Below are 25,058 nucleotides of genomic sequence, written 5' to 3'. Positions count from 1 at the left end.
ACCTCTCTGCTTTCTTATAATCGACTACAAGCTTGCATTCAGATCTGCCTCCATCCAATCAAAAATTGATTGGCCTTCATTTTTTTTCTTTTCCATAATCTGTTTAGATTTTTAGATGTACGTCACAATACCGAAGAAAAAGATCACTTCCGTTTCATCGCGACTTTAAACACAAGTATGAGCAACAGTAAAAGAGATCATAAATCATGTTTCAGTTCCTCTACCCTTCCCTACCATTCGTATCCTCTCAGCCTCTCTAATGATTCTCTTTGAGCTGGGTTTTAGCCAGGGGCCTGGAAGTGGGGGGCCCGGGGCCCTTTGTGTGGTTTTTGAGTTATTCAGATACACAGAGAGACCAGAGATACTGGCCGCAGACATGCTACACTCAGACACACTGGCTCCTGACTCGGACTCTGTGTCGTCGGACGGCCCAGACGTGAGGAAAGAGAACGGGGCCCGATTGAACTCAGCGTCCCCTGCTGGCCCTTCCGGTGAGAGGCCAGATAAGGGTCGAAGTGTGCGGGGCTGAATGTCTGAAGGTAGCACACGGACGCCCAAATAACGCAGGCGCTTATGAAAACTAATTTCTTGCTCTCCGTTCAATTCGCCTGGTTCAGTTTTTTTGTTCAGCTCCCACTCAAGCCCTTCCTTATTCATCATTATTTCTCTTTCCCATTCCCTATCGCTCTTTGATTTCCCCTCCTCCTCCTCCTCCTCATTCTCCTCCTCCTCCCATTCTTTGTCTTTCAGCCTTTCTCTCTCTCTCTCACACTCATCGTCCTCCTCATCTTCCTCCCACTGAAGTTTAGGCTCAGGAAGTCTCTGTTTATTGATGGTTTGTATGTTCTTGCTCTTGTCCCCTTTACTCGTTCTCTCCACCCGTCTCACCCTCTCTTCGCTCTTGCTCCGTCCTGACCTGTCTTCCCTTCTCTCGTTACCTTTTTCCTTCTTTCTCCCATTTCTTTCAACACTTCCCTCCAAGTGTTCTTCACTATGCCCTCTAAGTGTGTTTCTAGGCAAGCTCTGTGACCTTTTGTCTCTCGACCTTCGCCCCCCGCCCTCGAGACTGTCAGGGCTTTCGCGGTCTCCTCCGTCACCGTCCCTTCGTACTCTCCGCCCTCGGTTTGTCTTCCCTGGTTTTTGAACGCTGGATTTGGCATCCTGTCGAGCACGGCGACGGGTTACTGAAGCCAAACCCGACTGCAGGGCCTGGGGTGAGGAGGAGACGGCTGTGACGGCATCAGGGTCTGAGAGTGAGACGTAATGGTGGAGAGAAAAGAGGAAAAATTAACATTGTAAGCATTTACTCACCTGATTATGTAACATTATTACAACAAACATTGTTAAAAAGTGTTCAGTGCTTCTGTTGCAGGTAAGATGTGTATGTGGAGAAATATTTCAGTAACTCTTGTTCAAGTAAAATGGAAAGTGAATTACAGTTTAGACAGTTATGAAAACCAATCACAACGAATGTTCCGGAACACTTCAAGTGTTTCGCTCGGGTCTTTGTCACCCTCTTCAGCGAGGACTTTGAGGTCATTCTGAATGTGCCGTGTGCTTCACTTTTAAAGCTGCGGCTGACTCATTAAAACTAAAAGCTAAGAAGCTTTTGAAATGCAAAAGAGTCTGTTTGATATGCTAATAACGATCCACTTAATTATATGCAATAACTCTGTTATTGCATGACATAACTTCACTATGAAATAATACAACAAAACCTAAATCATGTTTATAATTACAATAAAATCAGATAACAAAATAATTGCCAAAGTTAACATCATTCTTAAAAATACAGATTCCAAAGGACACACAGAACCTTTCAACCTTTCACCACACCTTTAGTGAGAGAAACAACAACAACAAAAAAACACCTTTTCTACAATGGAAAGAGTCCATGGATGTTAAAGGTTGACGGAATTATCATGAACAATACGAAAAAGAACAATACGAACAAAGAAGAACAATAAAGAACAATGAATAGCTTTGCATTCATTTGGTTTCCAGCAGTTTAATTCACTTTCTCAACACTCGGAATAATCAGAATCTAAGCAGGAAAATTTCATAATCAAAATGTCTAATATAATTGGCTAATAGAATATATAAGAGCTAAATGCATTTTAATGACTGTTCCAAATTAGACGATTTAACAATAGCGAAGCCATTTGCAGTCTTTGTGTGGCAGAACTGAATTATCATTAAAGGGATGAAATAAAAGCGCAACACACCATTGATGGTTTAAATGGTTACGAGAGGGCCAACTAAGGGCTTCTGCAGAGTCAAAAGACATCTCTGTAACATGTTTTGTTTTCTCTCATTAAACAAGGAGCTGAATGCGCTGGGAATGAATGAACAACATTTTAATGATGCTCCCTGACCCAAAAATTCTGTAATGAGGAATTTTCCTCCCATTGGAGCAACTGAAGCTTGAAGTACCCTCTAAATGCTATGCATATTTTGCATGCTTTAATTGGCTGTCAAAATAATGTAATGTATCTTAATTATGTTCATTTGGTTAGTTTATAAGCATATAATTAATTTGATTATTGAATTTTACATGATTGACAGCCATATGATACTAAAAAAAAAATCATGCAATCAATTGGAATTTTTTTAATCTCTTGACAACCTTAGAATAATATAATGCAAGTTAATTAGCTTCATCTGGAATTACCAACAAATATTACAGCTGCTTTTAAATCATTATCTCGTCTGCCATACTGAATCACAAACAGGTTGACATCACAGTGACTCTTGGTGTATTATTAACATATGACAGGGAGACCGGGAAACACGGTCAAAGACGTTTAGACGACAGAGAAATATGAGACAGAAGATGTAGAGAAACAGTAAAATGGAGGACTAACAGGAACAGCTACCAACCGCGTATTTTCTGTCCTTCCAATCACATAGAAACACGGTTCGCCCAGCTTGGAGTTGGTCATACAGAGAGAGAGACTGGAGAGCTCCACTAAAGGAGGAGGAAAAGAAAGAGGGAAAGCCGAAAGAATGAAAACAAGGAGTTAAGGAAGGAGGAGAGTAAAAAAAAAAAGGTTCATAGGAAATAAAGGCAATGAAAGATCAAAGATGTAAATATAAAGAAAGCAATGAGATAAAAATAAGGATGAAGGGCAAATCAGACGAGATGAATCAAAATTAAAAGCAAATTAGTAGAAGCGAGTGTACATAATTTGTTAAAAAGACACAAATAATGAAAGGGGGTAGTAATGAATTATAAAAAAATGAAACCAAGGAGAATAGAAAAAGGGAAAAGTCCAAATAAAAAAGCAGAGAACAGCGGTTAGTAAGCTAATAGATACAGAGATTTTCATAAGAAGACAAAGACTGTTGTATAAAGACTATTGACTGATGAGCTTTTAACTTTTGAAACAGTTAAACCTGGGTCATTCTAAACGTAACCCTGGGTTATCTTGATACCCTGTTTATATGCAACATGTGGTGATTCAATGACCATCCAAAGCATGTGAATATGAGCCCTACAATTGGCTGACACCACATTGTTTCACACTGTGCAAGTTTGGCAAAAAAAAGCGGTGCTAACCCTGCTTCTAAATTATTAATTACAAGTGTGAAATATTACTTTACCTGGGGTTAAAAGCAGGATTTAAAACAACGATAACCCAGGGTTAGCACAGTGTGTAAAGCCCAATTGAAGTCTACACATTCTGTATGCAAGTCTACATCTACAAAAATTTGTTTTATTATTTATTGATCATTGGTCTACTTTATAATTTTGCTTATGCTCTTTGAAAAAGCAACAAAGAAGCCACAGAAGACTTTGAGATAGTGATTTTACCATGGTTAAGGGGATTTTACGCTAACAACGGCCCTTTACCACAGTTAAACCAGTGTTACATACAGCCACTCATGGCTTATTGCTTTATACATGATCATGTTATTTGATATCTGGTGACTTCATGACTTAATAGCAATGAGAATATGACCATCATGTTTTAGATGTTAACATTCGGGTTATGTTCAGCTGACTTCTGACATGTTCTTACCGTAGTCAGGGACGTATCCATTTCCTCTTTTGAACACGAGGTGTATCCTGGTTCCTCCGGTCCGGATCTGCTCCACAGCCTGACTGTGAGTCATTCCTGTTGTACTGTCTCCATTGATCTCGACCAGCTGATCGCTCACCTACAGCATACACAATTACAATCCAAATGAGCCACAATTGTGTTTTAGACAAGATTTTTATTTTTATTTTTACAGTGAATAAACCAACATTCATATAAGCACTATATGCCTTAGATTATAGGATATAAGTGCAATGAAATACATTTAGGCAATTGAAAATATTTTCTAATTTGTTTTCAACATTGATAATAATAAAAAAAAATCTTTATTGAGCACCAAATCAGCATATTATGATTTTCAGTGTCACATGTTCAAAAGGATCACGTGTCACTGAAGACTGGAATAATGATGTTGAAAATTCAGCTTTGTCATCACAGGAATAAATTACAATACATTTTTTTACTGTATTTTTGATCAAATAAATGCAGCCTTGGTGAGCCTGATCTTACAGACCCCAAACTTTTAAATGGTAGTGTATTATAAAATGGCTGAAAATGTATACTGTATTACACTTGCTGTCCCCAAAAAGTAATATTTTGCAGTCTCTAACACACACACACACACACACACACACACACACACACACACACACACACACACACACACACACACACACACACACACACACACACACACACACACACACACACACACACACACACACACACACACACACACACACACACACACACACACACACACACACACACCTGCTTATATCCATCTAAATAAGGACTTCCTCTTGACTTCTATTGTTCTTAAGGTAACTGTAATTACAACAGACTATTTTAACCCAAAAATAAAAATTTAGAATAAACCCTTTATTATTATTTAGTCTCTTTACATTTTTCTAAAGGCGTTTTTTTTTTCGACATTTTTTTATATATACCCAAAAGTAATTAGTAATTTGTTACTATTACTTACAAATTACAAACAAATTTGTTCTATTGTATCTATAGATCTGCACCTGTATTTTGTGGCTGCGTGAGGCCGGTCCTCCCTCCATCAGTCCCAGCACATAGAGTCCCATGTTATATTCACTTCCTCCTCTCAGACTAAAGCCGAATCCTGTGGGCCCCCTCTCTAATTCCACACTGTAGTACCGTGTGGCGTCCTGCTCAAAGAGGGAAAAAAAATGAAAAAGGAGGGAGTTATTATTTGTCATTTTTTGCCACACAGCTTATGTACAGGAATTGTGAGGAAAAGCTATTGCCCACCTTTGGTTTTGACCTGTGAGTTTTCCTGTTCTTATAATCAGAGTCATTATCTGCTCGCTCTGAGGAATCTGACGGGAGAAAGGTATTAGGATACAATTTCGTTACAATGTTTATTTATATAATATCTATATATCTATAGTAAAAAGTAAAAAAGTAAAAAAGATTAGTAGTCAACACACAAACAAACAAACAAACAAACAAACAATAAATAAATATTTATGTGTCTCATATTTGAGCTTTCTCAATGTAGATGTCCTTTGTCTAGATTCGATCTCTGGACATTCAACCAGCAACTTCATGAGCTGCATCATGGGATACATTTAAATAGTATTGAAGTTGATATGGCATTTATGCTATTATATATTATACTTGTTGCTTATTTGTCCTCCACCATCTGAGGGAAGATAGGTATTAGGATAAGTTTTAGTTCTAATATTATCTACGGCTAACGATCGCTTCCGCATTTTGCCTCAGCCCGCCCAGTTACATCCGGTGCTGTGTCGTTGAGATAATGGTAGATTACACTCACTGTTTACAAGAACTTCTAGCGGTTAACGTGAATGATGTTAACAATATTGTGAGGTAGTCAGCTGTCACACCTGAGAGTAAGAAAGAGAAGGGCTTTAAATGATATATTTCGAGCTACATCGACAACTTTGAGGGTGAGTATTCTCTCATATCATGCAAAATCCGACTAGTGGATCGGTTTCTAAAATCGTTGTCTCCGTTTCTGAGAAAAACATTTTTATGAAAGTTTTGCCGCTAGTACACTTCGCTATAGAACGCGCTATGCAGAAGTAAAGACGCTGGCTGAGATTCTACCGGAAATACGTCAGCAGCATTCGTGCATAGAGCGTATTGAAAAAAGTAAACTATTTATTTAATAAAGTAAAAACGATCAGCCCAGCGCTGCGTTCCAGTCCACTTTTAGACACGCACTTGCGAACTTCCCTGAGCACTTCCCATGCCGCCATTTTGAAGTGCGTTCCACTTCGTGAAGTGGACGAGGGAAGTTCATATGGACAGACCCTCGTTCCCTCGATTTTGACTGAGGGAGCAAGTCTACTTCATATGTACACTTCAGGTACCTATATGTCCCACAATGCAGTACGACTGTGACGTCACCGCATATCTTGTCTAATCGCCACCACAACAAACAATTTTTTTTAGTTTAAAACAACCTAAACACGCCTATATACATTTGGATGCTGCATAAAACAAATTCGTAAAGGGAAAAAAAAATGTAAATAATAAATAAACTCCACAGCTGATTCCAAGTGATCAAGGGCTTAGGACGTTCCAATTCAGCCCACCGCAGTTTCGGCCAGTAGTGGGCACTCGTGCAACGTAAGCAATGACGTACATCCGAGTGAACGAGATGAAGGGAAGTTAGCGAGTGAAGGGCATGACAATTTTGGACTGGAACGCAGCCCTCGTGTATGAAGTAATCCACTTACGAGCGCTGGCGCGGGGTACGATGGTCAAGCGGAGTGTGTTTCCAGCTCTCCTCAGGATCTGAGCCAGCTCTCTGTGAGGTAAATTCACCACTGATCTCCCATCCACCGCCTCCAGACGATCCCCAGGCCTGATCTGACCGCTGCGAGCCGCCGGACTGCCTCTGCGTACCGTCACAAACCTGTGAGGCAGCAGAGACGCTGCTGCAGAAGAAACAGAGAATATTTATTTAACATCAAGAGAGATGCTTGACTCTGCAAACCCTGACAACACAATATCAGGGTGTTTAGGGTGTAGAGCATTGTTATGTGTTGCTATTGTGTTTTAAGAAGGAGTTCTATATGGTTGCTAGGGCACTGCTTAATAGTTTCTTACTGGCACTTATCAGAGAGAATCAATAATTGAAGTCTGTCTGACATTTTTCTTTTAAATAAGCATTTTTATCAGGCCCCTATGTTAGGATCAGTAAATTCACTTCCATGGCAATGAAAAGGTTATTTGTCAGTTATTGAAATGTCTTATGCCACTGATAAGAGTTGCATAAAAATGCTAATTTAAAAGATAAATGTCAGACAGACTTAGAGGTTTTTGCATCTGAAGTCTTCAATTATACATCTGATAGACTGTAATTTCGTTGGGCAAATCAGAGTATGAATGAGACAGACGGAAGAAAGAGAAAAGAACAAGCAGGAACTGAAGATCTTCAGAAAAAAAATTGTTTTTGTGTTGTGATGTTAAAAGCTGGATGGCGGAACATTTTCTTCAACTGAACGACTCCAAAATACTTGATTTTTACCGGGTCATTTTTGACCCCACACTCAAATTTGATAACAGATAAATTCAGCTGTCAAATCAGCATTTTTTTTATAGGATGATTGCCAAAATTAAACCTTTCCTCCCACTCAATGACTTAGAAACTATTATTCAAGCATTTATTTCATTGAGATTGGACTATTGCAACTCAAAGTTACGAAACTTTACATGGCGCAGGCAATAGGTCCTCAACTCAACCTGCTTGCAATCACATCATTCTCTACAGGGAACAGCTGATTGGTTCCTGCTGTATCAGTAGCCAATGAACTTGCATGCTCAACCTTCTAATACTTAGTTAGCATTTGCCTTAGCAGTAAAGCATGTTCTCAGACACCCTCCACCTTCCCCAGCTCCACCTGTACAGATTCGGGTTGTTCATGTGCGCTATATTGTTCAGCAGCAGCATGTCTTAGCATGGCAGTAGCAAGTCCCGTACTTGCTCTACAGCAGCAATAACAGCAGCAGCAGCAGCGTAGCAGATCTATTCCGTTAAGACCAAATATATCAACATTTTAAAACCATTACCATGCCAAACAATGAGTCACAATACAGAATTGTATTTAGGGGTCTCTCAATCTTGTCTATCCCATCTCCAGTTGGTCCAAAATGCTTCAGCCAGACTTTTAATTGGCACTAGAAAGAGGGAAAGTAGCACACCCGTTTTTGGCTCCAAAGTCTTTGAATGGTTTGACACCACACTATTTATCTCTCTTACTATCAGACCAATAGGTACTTAAGGTCATCTAATACTCTGTTGCTGTCTGGAGAGATGTGCTTAAAACTTAAGGGGGATCATGCATTTTTCGGTGGCAGCACGGTTGTGGAAAAGCTTGCCTTTGTACCTAAAATCTTCCTCTTCTGAGTGGTTTTTAAATATTTGCTTAAGGTGTATCTCTTGATAATGGCTTATGAGTTAGGGTTATACCAGTCCTGGCACTATTGAGAGTGTAGGGATTGTTTGTATAATCTATTGTTATGTGTAATTGAATTTTTCTGTCTTGTTTTGTGTAATACCTGTTTATGTATTGCTATTATTGTAATTTACTCTTTAATCAGTTTTGCCGTTATTAAATGTTAAATAAATAAACTAAATTAAAATGAACTAAAATCATATTGCATGATAATTATCCCCTATGTGTACAATGACAGTTAGCAAAGACTTGCAGAAAAACACACAGATAAGAATAAAGATGGATTATCTAGGGGGAAGCAGATAAAGAAACCTCTATGGAGATTTTTCTCTCTGTAGAGGAATGGGAGAGATGATGGATGGAGGGTGGAAAGAGTAAAGTGGGAGGGATTCAAATGGGACAGAGAGAAAGATTGCGAGAGAAAGATAGAGGGAAATTATTCATCAGTGTGGCAAGAAAAAAGTTACTCTCTCTCATTCAATGTCAAACTCTTTCCAGGGTGGCTTTTAAAGGCATCCATCATTAATATACGTCTGAATTAGAGATTCTGTCGCTGCTGCAGATCCTCTCAGAATGTCACCTACAGAAACCTGACGCAGCTCGCAGTCAGATTATCAATGTAGATTTAACGTAAATCCTTACAGTCGTGGATATCACAATCATCGTGGTGCTGATATGATGTTAGGGATTACAGACAGATAAGAGATTACAGACTTCTGATCTGGAGCTAAATACAGAAATGAGACCTTTTACAGATTTTTTATATTTTTTTTATGCCGTAGTGGTTTACTTGAAGAAAGGTATTAATCCAATTCACATGAGATACATTTGAATAAATTATTATAAATTTGGCAAATACTAATAATTATTTTTATAATTTATTTACATTCTAGACAGTGGCGGTTATTATAAATCCATACTGTTTTCAAAGCTCTAAATCTTTTACATGCTTTAAGTGAAATCTTGAAGACAACTTATTACATGCTTTAAATAAAACATTATGTTGTACGATAGAAAATATGGATAACTTTAGTTGTTATGAAATTTGGCAAAAAAAGAAGGACAAAAATGCTGAAAAAATTTAATACTTTCAATATTCAATGTTAAACATTTGAAAACAAAACAAATGAAAAACAAATCAGAAGCAAAGCAAAAGAAAACAAACCAAAACATGGAAACACCATCTTACTTTGTTATAATTTTTAAACAAAAACAAAAATCTTTGACAAAAATTGAGTGTATTTTCTCTTTAAAACACTCCAATAATATTTGTTTTATTTGCAACTTTGATTTTTTTTTTTTTTTACTGTGTAATAAACAGAGCTGCGCACATGACATGCAGACAAAATAATATAAATTGTGGCCACTATTTACTAATTTGTTGACTCGTTTTAGTTAAATCATGGCCACTAATTAAGAATTTGTTCCAACGACTTATTAATTTGTTCCCTCGTTTTAGTAAATCGTGGCCACATTGAACTGATCTAGTTGCCTCATTTTGATTTGACTAAAACAAGGGAACAACGTGGCCATGCTTTAATAAAACAAGGGAACGAATAATTAAAACGAGGGAACGAATTAGTAAAACATAACGTATTAGTAAGTTACGGCAGCTAATTTTTTATTCAAGCTCTTCATGAGGTGCATCATGGGATACTTTTAAACAGTATTTTACATTTATGTGCTTTCCCTCAACCATCTGGTCCAACTCATCCAATAAATAAATAGTCAGATATTCTGACTATCACTGTATGTACTGTATCTAAACACATGCACATACATTTGTTACAGTTGTTAGTTTGAACAGTTAAATATGTTAGTACAGTTAAATATGTTCTCTATTTAAACCGAACCAGCTGTTGAGTCTAAACTGGAAGTTTCTTAAATCAGTTAGCAGGGGTAATGTCTGTGTAAAGTCACGTGCAGACACTAAAGGGAAATGACCTTGTAAGTCCACATCTTTGTCCCTAAAGTCAATCTGCCCGTCTCCATTAGCGCACGCCATTACCGAGAACAGAAACTTGTCCTGTGCCGACCTACTTAGAAACACACACACTCACACACACTGTTGGAGGCAAAAATATTCACATGCCCACACACATCTCTCTTTCTGTCCTGCCTCTATTTTCTCGGGGATGAACCTCTGTAAGCAGAGAGCTGAGAAACAGAAATCTTCATTGATGTTTAATGCTGACTCGCTTTAGCTCAAAGGGAAAAATTCATGCTATCCCTGAGGGGATATCTGTAAGAACTAGCATTAGCGTCTTGGATTAACATGACTTTCTATTACGTTTCTGGGCCGATGCCAGAGTAAGATCTGCCTAGGAGGTGTTACGCATTACAGATTCTGCTTTTACTCAAAACACTAATTGACTAAGACCATAATGTTAATGACAATCCAAGTACCATTTGACTTTTAATGTTGCCTGATTGGCATTTTAAGTGTCTATGATAAGTTCCATATTCTACACATTATAATGTTACATAAACATACAAAAGCAGTTGTAACTGAATCTTATGTGACCATTTTCCACCATCTTTGTGCACTGTACATTTAAGACTTACGTTAATGATACGGGCGGTCATATGTGGATTAATTGTGGATAAATGTGTTTGCTAAATGATGTTTATGTGATTATGGTTGCTCAAGTTCAATAATTAATCATTTTGACCTGGCTTTTTGAGGGTTGGCAGGCATTTTAGTGGTTAAATGTCTGGGCTGGTAAACCCAAAGGCTCAAATCCCATAATGGGAAATATAAGAAGAGGAAAGTGCTCGGAGTTCCCATCACTAATCTCCTTGTGAGTAAAGCACTTACTCCTGATTCCTCTGGAGGGACTGTTCCCGACATAAAAATAAGTCACTCTGGATAAGATGGCAGCAGTATGTTACGTAGAGAGCCTATATGTAATGCATTCATAACGCCTTATAATACAGCTTACAATCAGATGTTTGAATAATAACCACAGATATTATAAAATAAATGATAATACTTATCAAATATATGTACAGTACTGTACAAAAGTTTGGAGTCAGTAAGATTTTTCGGAAAGAAATGAACACTTTCATTCAGGAAGGGTAAGTTAAATTGAGCAAAGTGACAGTAAAGACATTTATAATGTTACAAAGCATTTATATTTCAAATAAATGCTGTTGTTTTAAACTTTCTAATCATTATAGAATCCAGAAGAACATTTATAACAGTTAAAAAATATTAAGTAAGCACAATTGTTTTCATTATTGATTGTAAGAAATGTTTATTGAGAAGCAAATCAGCATATTAGAAATATTTTTGAATCATGTGAGACTGAAGACTTGAGTAATGATGCTGGAAATTCAGAGTTACCATCACAGGAATAAATGAACTTAAAATAGAAAATAATATTTTAATAAAATAGAAAACAGTTATTAACAAATCAAATCAAATTGTCTTATAAATAGTAATACTATTTCACAATATTACTGTTTTTACTTTATTTTTGATCAAATAAATGCAGCCTTGGCGAGTATAAAAGTATTTTTTTTTTCAAAAACAATAAACTTTTAAATATTTCCTACTGTATTAAAAATATTGCCCATTGTAATTTTGTATCTCATATTTCCATTTTTTTGGGCATAATGATAGGAATATTCCACAGATGTATTCAAGAGGGAAAAAAATTGTTATAAATATTGTAAAATTGTAAATATGGAATTGACTTTACTTACGTGACTTTTTATTAGTGAGATTCAGACAATCGCTCTTTCAACTCATGAATTAAATCAAGAATTATGTTGTTATGGACAAAAAATGAGTTAGTCTTCAAAGATTCAGTTACTGTAGAATGACTAGAAATGTATAAATAAATGACTGTTATTTCCTAATATGATATTAATAAGACTTTAATTGTTGTAAACTGCTTTGCAAATATATTTTGATGACACACACACACACACACACACACACACACACACACACACACACACACACACACACACACACACACACACAAAAAATGTTTCTACCATAAAACGTATGCATTCTTGTTGCAGAGAAAGTAAAAATCTGACCTACTGGTCTGACTGGCCAGCTCATTTGAGTTCATTTGTGTTCTCCACTAGACATGATTCAAATGTTATTAAAACATCTGTTATGACAAATCACTAAATTAATAAATGACAATGAATAAAGCCCTTTCAATATGAGAAAGTGTAAAGCTGAGAAAAACAGACAAGTAGAGTTATGAGTGGAGTGGAAGAGAGTCGTAATCACGGCTGTCACTGAAAATCATTAGTTTTCACACAATGCAGCATCTAGTGTGAGTCATACAGATTCAGCCTCCGGAAACACTTGAACGCTGAATGAGAGTGCTGACGACTGACGTGTGTGTGTGTGAGTGTGTATAAAGAGCAGACCACATTTACATAGGTTCGGAATCATTGTTGCCAAGACAACGTTCGTGAAACATAAGCCACCTTTAACCTCTTAAAACTTTTTCATCTTTCATCTCCTGCATCTTTATTTCTTCCCCTTCATCTTCTTCCCCCTCATATCAGCTGTCACTTCTTTTTCCTCTCATTTCTTTACATTACCTCTCCATCCAATACCTCCATCCCCCATCCTCTGCTACTCTCTCGAGCACAAACTCATTCAGCTGTAAACAAATTACAGTCAGGGTTCAAACATTCACTTTTTGATGTCAATGCCAATGGCGAGCAAAAAAATTTAACAACTATAAATGTTTCTTACCAGCCATTAAACTGTGTTTTTAAGTATCTTAAATAACATGACTGCATTTTGTGTCCTCATGACAATCGGTTTATTTAGCTGTTTCTCAGTAAATATGTTATAATAAATATAGCGCGACACCAGGCACAAAAACATCAAGACATTGTGATTCATTGTTACTCATATTTGGTAATTTGGCTCACCACATGGAGTTCGTGAACATAAATTTTTTTTTTAAAAATCGCTAAATGTTATTGAGGATAACCTGCTGATGGTAAAGTCATCAGACGATGCACAAATTGCAACAGATGTTTTCTTAAGTAGATTTAAATTGTGCACATCGTTTGCATCTGTGAGGGTCAAACTATCATTCACTTACAGTAATTCAATTTAAATATGTATTATGTTGCATTTATGAATAATAAATAATTCATGCATCAGGTAATTGTTGGTTTTATAGCATTTTAAAGGTAAAGGATGTATTTGTTATGATGAGACTTCTTGACTGAAGGGGAAGTGTGTCATTTCTGAATTGCAAACATAACTGCTTATAAACAGGCTTCTCAAACACTCCTGCCATTGCTCATACAAACAGTTTGTCCCGTCCCAAACCAAAATGAAATCATCCTACAAACTGCTTACTTATACATGTCTGAGCACAATAAACTGGGATAGGAGAAACTATTTTATCATTGAAGACATTACACAGTCCAGCTTAAAGAGATAGTTCACCCAAAAATGAAAACTCTTAAAAAAAAAAAATTTACTCACCCTCATGTCAAATCTATATAACATTCTTTCTTCTGTGGAACATAAATATATTTAGAAAAAATTGTATCTCTTTTTCTGTCCACACAATGGGAGTCAATACCAAAACTGTTTGATCACCAACATTCTTCAAAATATATTTTTTCATGTTTCACAGAAGAAAGAAAGCCAGGTTTGAAATTACATGAGGGTGAGTAAATGATGACATAATTTTGCTTTGGATGAAATATGAATAATGCTCCGTCAAGATCTTCTTTGATAGCTGAAAACTGTGTAACAATATTGAGCTTGAAGTATTGTTCAAGTCATGTGCTTTCCCACACTAATGCCGACAAATGGGCCAGAATGTAAGACACATAGACAAGTACAGTACACTTAGTCTTGATATCCTGGAAAACACTGGACCACCTTCAAACAGGCAGTAAGTTATGGAGTTAAGCTGAACCATGTGAACAGCACAAGACACTTCTTATTCACGTATAATATTTTAACAGACCTGGCTGTAAGCTTTGAAGCCATCTGCATAAACGCTAATGTACTCCAAAACAGAGATAAAATTCACTTTTAGCAAATATACATATGTGAAATCTATAATGTTCCAGGAAAATAGAGCAAAAATATTGATTACTCTTTCTGCACTATACAGATTTCTGTCAAATCAAACGCTTGATTTGGCTGTAGACACGAGGCCGTAGGCAATCATAGCCGTGCTGAAATTCAGACCAACAGCATGTTTGTGAGTGTGCTTTTATACACAGTAAAACAACAAAAAGTTAATACTGAGCAACTGTAGACACAATATTTAAGCAATTGTAGACACAATTTAGAAATTGCTACCCTAGTGAAAAAAGAAACTATACCAAAATGCATTTAAAATACATTCATTTCATATTAAGCAAAACTTTATTTGGAGTACCTCTTTATTGCACAATGCACATGTCCTAATATCAAAGGAATACTCCACTTTTTTTGGAAATAGGCTTATTTTACAACTCCCCCAGAGTTAAACAGTTGAGTTTTACCGTTTTCGAATCTATTCAGCCGATCTCCGGGTCTGGCGGTACCACTTTTAGCATAGCTTAGCATAGATCATTGAATCGGACAGGACCATTAGCATCTCTCTCAAAAAAATGAACAAAGAGTTTTGATATTTTTCCTATTTAAAACTTGACTCTTCTGTAGTCACATCATGTACTAAGACCGACGGAAAATGAGAAGTTGCGATTTTCTAGGCTGATATGTCTAGGAACTATACTCTCATTGCTGCGTAATAATCAAGAAACTTTGCTGCAGTACCATGGGTGAAGCAGGCGTAATGATATAACGCAGCGCCTGAAAATAGTCCCCAGCTCAGTAGCCTATTATCAGGCGGCATGCGCTGCGTCATATCATTACGCCTGCTTCACCCATGGTACGGCAGCAAAGTTTTAAATAGGAAAAATATCGAAACTCTTTGTTCATTTTTTTGAGAGAGATACTAATGGTCTTGTCCGGTTCAATTCATTATGCTAAGCTATGCTAAAAGTGGGACCACCAGACCCGGAGATCGACTGAATGGATTCGAAAACGGTAAAACTCAACTGTTTAACTCTGGGGGAGTTGTAAAATGAGCCTATTTCCAAAAAAAGTGGAGTATCCCTTTAAGCCTAAAGTGTGTTTAATATCACTATTAGTAAGGATAGTATTATTTCTGTATAATATCAGTCTTTAAATTAAGGATATAGTGTACCTAAAGTATACTTGCATTTAGAACAGTCTCTAGTTGGACCTCAGCACAATTTCCAGATAACTAAAGTGTATTGAGTACAAAATATAGTTTAAGAACACCAATTTAGTATATTAAAGGTACAATTGCAGGGTATTATTATTAAGTACATGGATATGTAAATGTATTTTTAGTATACTTAGCATAAAATTAATGTACAGTATTTCAAATACATTTTAGTATATTTATTTTTCACTAGGGTAGTTAGTTTGTCTTCGCACCTAAATAGTTCCAAAGTCAAAATAGAATTAACCGCTGAGTCGAACAAGCAATACACAGTAGTGGAGTTTCAGAGTCAGTGAATTTGTGTTTTTCAAACAAATCGACTGAGTGAATAATTCAATAGCCCCTTTCACACATACAGTCTTTACTGGTAAAATTACTGGTATAAAGTACTGATAAGAGATCATGTGTGAAAAGGGCATTTTCAGAAATACCGGTTCGGACATTTTATAGTATGAGAAGTTGTAACATTACCAGTAAATTACCGGTATGAGTGAACAAAGAATGAAGATTACCGGTATGAACATGTACAAAATCAGAATGCACTGAAGTGAGAAGTCTGCTTTGAGCAAATCATAAAGTTCTTATGGAAATAACACAATTACTCTGCGCTGTTTACAGTAAAGCTCTGCTTCTTTTTAATAGTTTTCTATGTAAATATGCACCAGATGAACATCTTTGACTATTGTGCCGTGTTTTGCAGCTTTTTCAGTGTCACGCTCAAGACAAAGCCTTCTTTTCCATTCATCAGCGCTGCGGCTCTGCAGTTGAATACTATTATGCATGTCTCGTGTTTTTAAGAGCAAAAAACACATTATGTGTGATAAAACACATTCTGTGTGAAAAAATGTTATCAAATTGAACAGATAGTGAAACTAAAGGGGTTCTGCACATGCGGGAGGATGAAGACAACGGCACATCGTTTAAAGATTATTTCCGATGTCTGACATCACTGAATTTAGTTACCGGTATTTTGGTGTAATTTACTGGGATTACTGTGTGAAATGGGCTAATGATTCACTCATAATACAGTTACTTATTTGGTTCCTGAATGATTCATTGTTTTGAATGAATCAGTTGAATTAATGATTCAGTGACTCACTTACTCATAAAGACAGTCACTTGTTGCCACCTACTGGCATAATGATGTAACCTGCAGAAAGAGTTGCTGTAAAATCCACAGACTGACAGTCTGTCTAGAACTAACAGATGAGCACAGTGATACAAACAGTGCGTCTTTTAAGTAACATGATGAAAGTTTATAATATAATAGCAGTCTTTGTACAGTCTTCATCTCAATAATAAAAGTGCTCCACAGCTGCTGAAATGCACTGGCTGGCACTCTTACACCATTCACTTCAGAAGACCAGCGCTGCATACTAAAATACAAGTGAGAGACTGAGCGGGACAAGAGAAAGACACAGAAAGAGTGTGTGATGCTCATTATGAACTTGTGTTGCACTGCAGCAGTATAGCTTTTCCCAATACAGTATCAAATATACGAGTTATGACTGTTTAAATAGTGACAGCTGTTAATAAAAATAACTAACAATGCTGTAAATAGCTATGGGTGTTTTTGACGGCATAAAACGCTATTTTACTAATTCATTTTACTTCCATAATATTTAGAATTTCAGTGCAACAATAATTTAACACATTTAACAACCACTTAAGCACTAAAAATCTAATAGAATATGTGCACAACTTGTAAGAAATACACAAGCACTTCTGACAGAGTTAGCAAACAGCAGCTTCAACTGATTGGAAAAAAGTCTGTCAGAAAAATACATTACTCATCAAATTCATTGAGCCAATAATTACAAAACGTAATTAAAGATGACAAGCCTCAGCATTCAGTTACTGCAATGATTGTCTAAAATATATCACAACTGAAGCAGATGTATGAATACGAACCGGTGTGAATGAGATGAAGATAATATCTTGCTTATCTTGCAAGTTAATGAATAGAGGATGTTCTGCAGATGTGCAATTGATTTAGGTACAATGCAGTACTGCTGTATCTGAAGCCAAGAGCAGAGAACGCAGTGGGCTTTTGCACTGTCACAATAATAGGTGTGTGTGTGTTCCAGGTAAACCCTGTGTTATGAGGACAAAATGTCCCCACAAGGATGGCAATATCCAAAATCTGTGTCCTTGTGGGGACATTTTCAGTCCCCAGGAGGAAAACAGCTAATAAATCATACTTTTTTTTTTTAATCTAAAAAAAAAAAAAAAAAGCTGAGTTTTAGGGGGTGGAATATACAGTTTGTGCAGTATAAAAACCATGATGTCTATGAAATGACCCCATAAACCCCAATGTGTGTGTGTGTGTGTACGTATTTTGTGGTCTAGGGGAATGTTTCAGTCAGACTTTGTGAAATAAGAACTGTTTTTTGACAGCAAAAGTCCCCCAAACTAATTTCGACGGGTCAAAAACAACCTGATGTTACAAAACGACCATACAATAATTTGTGTAATTAGTTTCTATACATACTGTAAAGATCAGATTTTTACACACACAACTTTGTTTTTCTTTTAGGGGGGTTTCCAATGATTTTAATACTGTTTATACTAGCGAAAGATATTTGTATACAGTAACAAACTGTATAAATTATTCCTCAGCATATTTCCGCATATCTATACCAAAACATGTATAAACGCACTGCAGATATTATCTGTCATAACAGTTCAAATTAACAGGCCATAGAGCCTATTAAAACCACATAATAGTAAAGCACTACATGTCTCTCCCATTTAAAACACTCTGCATCAGCACTGACATTCTCACAACAGTACTATGACAGCTAGCTGATTGTCTTTTTAAGAAATAAGGGATGAAATCAAGTAAGAGGAAAAAAATATTTACGTTTGGAGTCCTTCACACTTTTCAAGGCAGACTGCAGTCTCTCCAGCATGGCTTGGTGTGTGTGTGTGTGTGTGTGTGTGTGTTAATGTGTGTGTGTGGAGGCAGGGTCCCGATCCCGGATCACACTCCGTTTAAATCCCCACACATGTGAGAGCGATCACGCGGAAGGGTCATAATGAGAAAACTAATGGAGGGCATAAACAAACAACTGAAGAGAACAAAACAGAACGAGCCTCTGTATCGCTGTGCGAGCGAACTGCTTACTGTAGCGGGTTCATTTTCCTTTGGCATCTGGAGTCGGTGAATGAGATGAGCGGGAGGGAGGGAGGTGGACAGGCAGAGAAAAGGAGGGAATAAAGACAGAGAGATGGAGATAAGAGGAGGGGCGATAAGAGAGCGAACGAGATGAACGATTTAATCCTTGGACCACTGCAGAGCGGGGGTGCCGATCAGGGGAAGGGAGGGAGAGAGAGAGAGAGAGAGAGAGAGAGAGAGAGAGAGAGAGAGAGAGAGAGAGAGAGAGAGAGAGAGAGAGAGAGAGAGAGAGAGAGAGAGAGAGAGAGAGAGACCTACATGCACATACAGTATGTGTGTAATCTGAGTTTAGGATTGCTGATGCATGCTGGTCATGCCAATAAAAAGCATTTGAGGGATTGAAATTAATGCTGTATCAGTGCAATGAGCATATGGCAACACTGGTGCAACATAAAACATAAAATAGTTAATGTAATTATAGGGATAATTCGGCCCAAAAAATTCCATTTCAAACCTGCATGACTTTTTTCTTATGTGGAACACAAAAGGTGAATTTTTGCGAAAAAAAAATAAAATAAAAATAATAATAATAATAATAATATGGGAACTACAGGAGGTTCATGAATTGCTGGAAAGCTAATAATTAGTTATACCAAATGTAAAATTAAAATAAAGAAATATGGGTCTGCATGATAATCGTGATACCGTATAAAGTGTGATTATCAAATGAAAAGATGAAATTTAATGAAATAACTGTATAGTCTGCAGCGCTGGTTATATATAACCGGTTACATGTTTAAAAAAAAAAAAAAAAAACAACAACACTACCTCTAATTAGATTATATTACGTTTTTTAAATTCTCGTAATAAGATTATAGTTACTTTTTTATTGAAAAAGAACTTCAAGTAAATATTCTATTAAGGAACTAAGGAGTTCGGCTGACAATTTACGGTAAACAGTAAAAGTACATTCTCAGCAGCCCCTGTGTGAAATGATATGATTATATTTTATAAATAATTTTGTTTCTTCAATTTATTTTGTTTCTTCAAAGAGTTTTGTGTTAAATTTGTTATTAGTGTATGTTTATTGCATTATTATAGTGTTGTGTGTTACCCTGATGGTGTTGTACCTTTGTGTGTATGACCCTGTGTTTTATCATGGTGGTTATCAGTACATTTGATGCAGTAAATTAAATTGCCATATCATTTAATTAAATAAATTGTAGTATATACAGGTACCAATATATCCCATATACCTGAAACACTGTCACTGTAGTTTTTTACGTGGAGTTTCTGGCAACCACAGGTGTCGGTTTTTAGTGTAAACACGATATTTGTGTACTCCATATTGCAAATCTTCCGAAACCATATTATAATTTATGTGACAAATACAACAAAATTGTATTTCGTTATTCACTCACAAATAGAGATTCAGCTAAGGGAAACACTTAATGAATAACTAAACTTTAAAATCTATCCGTCCGTCAACGTTTTTGTATGGCCACAACACTTGAACTTTTTGTGTTTCACCTCAGAAACAAGTCATTTGGGTTTGGAAAAATCATAAAAGTGAATAACAATTTTTGGGTGAACTGTCCCTTTAAGAGATCCACTGGCAGTGGCAAAACTAGGATAACCGCTCGTATTGATTCATTGATCTGTAACTCCCATGGTTTGCTTGCTGGCATCATTCTTTCTCTTTTTATAATTTTATAATTATAATAAGTGTCTTCCCTGACATTTCTTGTATCGACACCATCCCTGAATTTTATATAGCTCTACAGTCATCAGCTGTACACACAAACACACACACCAGTGTTTCATCAGGCATCACAGTCTCAAGGCGAACTCTCTTTTATCTCCATACTGAGTCTTTAATTGCCAGCCTTTAATGTACGGTACATGTGTAGGAACACAAATAAGCAACTCATTTTTTGTTTATTTTAGGCTATTTTCCAAATGCCTGGGAGAAGGAACAGGATCAATTATATGAGCCAGACTTGATCTAGCATTGCCAATTTGAGAACAATAGCTTGACATAACTGCAAACACAAACTAACCAATAGGCTAGTGAATGTGAATGCCACTACAATCAAACTACAGAATTATAAAATATAAAAAAATTGTCATATATATCATCATATATAATCTCATTCATAAAATTGTCACAATCTCAAATATTAACTTTGACTCTAACTTAGACTCTGAGGTTGTGTAAAACACCAAGACAGCACATTCACCTCAAAAAATTATGAAATCAAGTCATACAGAAGAGAAGCGTCTAAGATATTGATATACATGGAAACAGCTGTGACATTGGGGACAGGCACTTTTTTAGATGCTCATGCTTTAGTGATGCCATGGCCTCAATAAAAACCAAAGGAACACTGAGCAAAATGAGGTCATTGTGGGCTTAGGTAGGGGAGAGTGGGAGGGTGAAGGAGGGGTGCGTGTATCTGGGCCTGACTGTTGGCAGGCCTCAGTGTTGGCAGGCCTCTGTCTCACTGTCAGTCAGGCAACTTAATACAGCTGCCACTAAATAAGCCCCATTATGCACCAAACACATATGTGGCTGCTTTAAATGAATAACATACGTACTGTAAAGTACTTTTAACCAAAAACATTAAATAGTACAAAACTCCATGGAGCTTCATTAATATAGAAAGTTTGTGAATTCCCAATTACAAATACTGTTCAATAGATATTTTGAACATATTACTACAATTTAAAATAGCTTTTTTTCTGTTTATATTTTAAAATGTAATTTATTCCTGTGGAGGCAAAGCTGAATTTTCAGCATCATTACTCCAGTCTTCAGCGTCACAGGATCCTTCAGAAATCATTCAAATTTGCAGATTTGGTGCTCAAGAAATATTTCTTATTATTATCCATGTTGAAAATAGTTGTGCTGCTTAATATTTTTGAATTATATTTGAAATAGAAATATTTTATGAAACTGTAAACGTCTTTAAGATTTGTTGCATCCTAGCTGAATAACAGCATTACTATTAATTGCTTATTTAAAAAAACAATAGTGAAAGAATTTTACAACAACGATTTAAACAAGGAATGGGTTGAAGACACCCAAAATAATAGAGCTATGCACAAGTACACCAACTCAATCTGAGTTAAAGGGAGGGTAGGCAATGTTTTTCATACACACTTCTTATTATACTGGTTGACACTCTCTTCACATCCTGATAGCAATCAATAATAGAAGTGGTTGAAATATTGAATAGTTAACATATATCTTCTGTGGAAGTCTCAGGACCAAAAAATCCCTGCAATCGTCCGACACGTCATCAGCGCATTTCATGAGGTTATGCAGAGTTGAAGACACACGGTCACTGAGCGTTGCAAACAAACAGCAGCCACCTTTCACGGTTCCTCCTGAACCAAAACAATGAGCTTATGCTGCATTCATAACATCATAATTTCCGTAATTAAGAGATGGCAACCCGTGACGTTCCACTCAGAGCTGTTCACATGCTCAGACTCGGCATGTCAACACTATCAACACCAAAATAAATCTGCAGCAGTCAGGTGGTACAATTCCAAGCTCTGTAAGTTGTTTACGTTCATTATTATTGTAAAGTTATGTGTTTTGAGACATGAAGTAATTTAACACAGTCTCTTTGCAGACTCTGCTGTGTGTGTTCATGTGTTTTGGAGTAAGCAAGATTTGGAGAGCGCTCTGAAGGGAGGGTGGGATCTTATGCTTTCAAAGCTAGCTAGCTTGCTATTGCTAGCCTCTATGAAGCTGCACACTCTAGCTTTAAAGGGATACTCCACCGTCTTTTCATATTAAACTATGTTATTCCCTTAACTAAGACGAGTTGATACATACCTCTCTCGTCTCAGTGCGTGCACTCAATCGCTCTGGCGCGCGGCGAAACTTTGTTCACTCAGTTCATTCAATACGGGCCAAGCAGAGAAGCTACCAAACACCTCCACGTTTTCCCTATTTAAACACAGTTACTCGCGTAGTGTAACTCGACCTAGGACGGTGACACAAAACAAAACGTTGCGCTTTTCTAAGCGTGTAAAATGGATAACTATATTGTATGGCGGAATACCATAGCAAGTGCTTGTAAGCACTTCGTCTTGGCGGAGTAATATCTTCACCAGAGGGGGCGGGGGCCGGTGAGAGGATTTTTCACGAGTGAAGATATTACTCCGCCAAGTCGAAATGCTTACAAGCACTTGCTATGGTATTCCGCCTTACAATATAGTTATCCATTTTACACGCTTAGAAAAGCGCAACGTTTTGTTTTGTGTCACCGTCCTAGGTCGAGTTACACTACGCGAGTAACTGTGTTTAAATAGGGAAAACGTGGAGGTGTTTGGTAGCTTCTCTGCTTGGCCCGTATTGAATGAACTGAGTGAACAAAGTTTCGCCGCGCGCCAGAGCGATTGAGTGCACGCACTGAGACGAGAGAGGTATGTATCAACTCGTCTTAGTTAAGGGAATAACATAGTTTAATATGAAAAGACGGTGGAGTATCCCTTTAAAGTCTTTGTTAATTATTACTGAACATGTTAACACTTTGGGGGTGACACATCACAGCATCTCACCTGGACCCTGAACACCACATCACTTCCTGCGCTGACTGAAAAGAGCCAGTCTCCCCCCCCACCCATCTTCACCACATTCTACAGGGCCACCATTCAGAGTTTGCTGACCAGCTGCATCACTGTCTTCTTTATGATGTAGAAATGGCTAAAACATGTCAATGATAATGACAATTTGATGAGGATGTTTCTGATTGGGAGACTCAACAGGATAATACATATGTCTACATGTGTACATACACTACAGACTCACCTTGCACTGAGTTGTGCTGTTATCCCTGAATGTCTCTTTTTGCACCATTGCACTATGTGTTGTTACAAGTGAAATTCAAATGATATGCCCAGGGTATATGTACAGTTTATGTAAATTATTTGTATAGATTGTGATTATGTATATGTATAGTTAGATTAAGTATATGTGTAGTTAGTATTTGTGTATAGTTAGATTATATATAGTAAAATTAGGTTTTTCAATAGATTATCTGTGTAGATTTATACTTGTTTATTTGTTTATACTTCAACTTTTTATATGTTTATATTTGTAGCACCGCGGTCCTTGTGAGGACCGACATTTTGTTCCACTGTAAGTGTTTACATATAGCAGAAAGACAATACGCGCCTTTTTTTAACGATCTAAGCACATGGTCTAAAGCGCACGGCGCAAGTGCACTTAGGGCGTGTCCAAATCCACTTTTGCTAGTTTAACGACGGGAAAAATGGTCAGCGTGCCCGGCGCATGGTCTAAAAGGGTTGTCCCTATTATCATGAGTAATGGGTGTGTTTTGGGCGTAATGTGAAATAAACCAATCAGAGTCTCATCTCCCATTCCCTTTAAAATCAGTTGCACTTGCACCATGGTGGATTCGCTATTTACATAGCAGAATTTGCAAACAAAAAACTCAAAGCCTCTCTAGCGAGGAAACATATTTGCTTGTGCGTTAAAGGTTAAAGCGTGCAAGCAGACCATCTATGGGACAAAGTGTACGCACGCTGTGGACCCGCCTATAGGCGCATATTACTAACACGCTTTTTAAATAACAAAAAAAAACATTGCGCTATTGACTGTAGTCCAGGTTTCAGGTCCTCGTTTTCAGACCAGCCTGCCCATGGGCGCACAAATGGGCGCAAATGCATTTTCTATTTAAACAATGCATTAAATGGTGATCATTGTGCATTTGCAGGATATTGCATGGTGTTGGTCCATTACAAATACTCACCTTTGACATTTTCCACATCCTGAGAGGCGATAACAAATCCAAAGCCTTCGCCTGGCTTCCTCTTCAGCTCCACCTCATACCCCCGCAGAACAGGCTGTTCTTTCTGCTCTGTTCTTACTCTGGGACTGAGCACCGTCCCTCCTTCTTCCAAACTCATCCAATCACGTGGCTCAAGCGTGAGAGTGACAGGTACAGAGTCCAGGAAGCTGGTGCTCTGGACCAATGAGGAGCGCACCAGCGCTGGAGAGGGTGGAGTGAGAGAGTTACGCGATAATGGCACAGAGTCGATAAGAGGGACTTCAGAATCAGAGGCGGACCGAGGAGGGGGAGGAGTTAGTCGTCGCACAGAATTAGGGGAATTGGAGAAATGTGAGGTGCCTACAACGAAAGGACAGAATTATTAATAT

At 37.3% G+C, this 25,058-nt stretch overlaps 1 protein-coding gene across 1 annotated transcript in view; it reads right to left on the bottom strand.

Annotated features, from left to right (window-relative positions):
- Positions 1 to 204: 204 nt before the first annotated feature.
- Positions 205 to 25,058, bottom strand: part of magixb (MAGI family member, X-linked b) — a gene marked incomplete at both ends in the record, with an annotated part of 89,103 nt that continues 64,249 nt past the window's right edge. The window contains 6 exons of the mRNA XM_081349537.1: positions 205 to 1,247; positions 4,023 to 4,161; positions 5,069 to 5,218; positions 5,319 to 5,377; positions 6,776 to 6,976; positions 24,652 to 25,029. Of these exons, the coding sequence (XP_081205663.1) occupies positions 205 to 1,247; positions 4,023 to 4,161; positions 5,069 to 5,218; positions 5,319 to 5,377; positions 6,776 to 6,976; positions 24,652 to 25,029 (1,970 nt within the window). The remainder of the gene's footprint in view (positions 1,248 to 4,022; positions 4,162 to 5,068; positions 5,219 to 5,318; positions 5,378 to 6,775; positions 6,977 to 24,651; positions 25,030 to 25,058) is intronic.

The sequence above is a fragment of the Scardinius erythrophthalmus genome (assembly GCF_964197995.2).
Source record: "Scardinius erythrophthalmus genome assembly, chromosome: 20".
NCBI classification, from domain to species: Eukaryota; Metazoa; Chordata; class Actinopteri; order Cypriniformes; family Leuciscidae; genus Scardinius; species Scardinius erythrophthalmus.
Note: the sequence above shows the minus strand (reverse complement) of the source record. Positions and strands in the feature narration are given on the sequence as shown.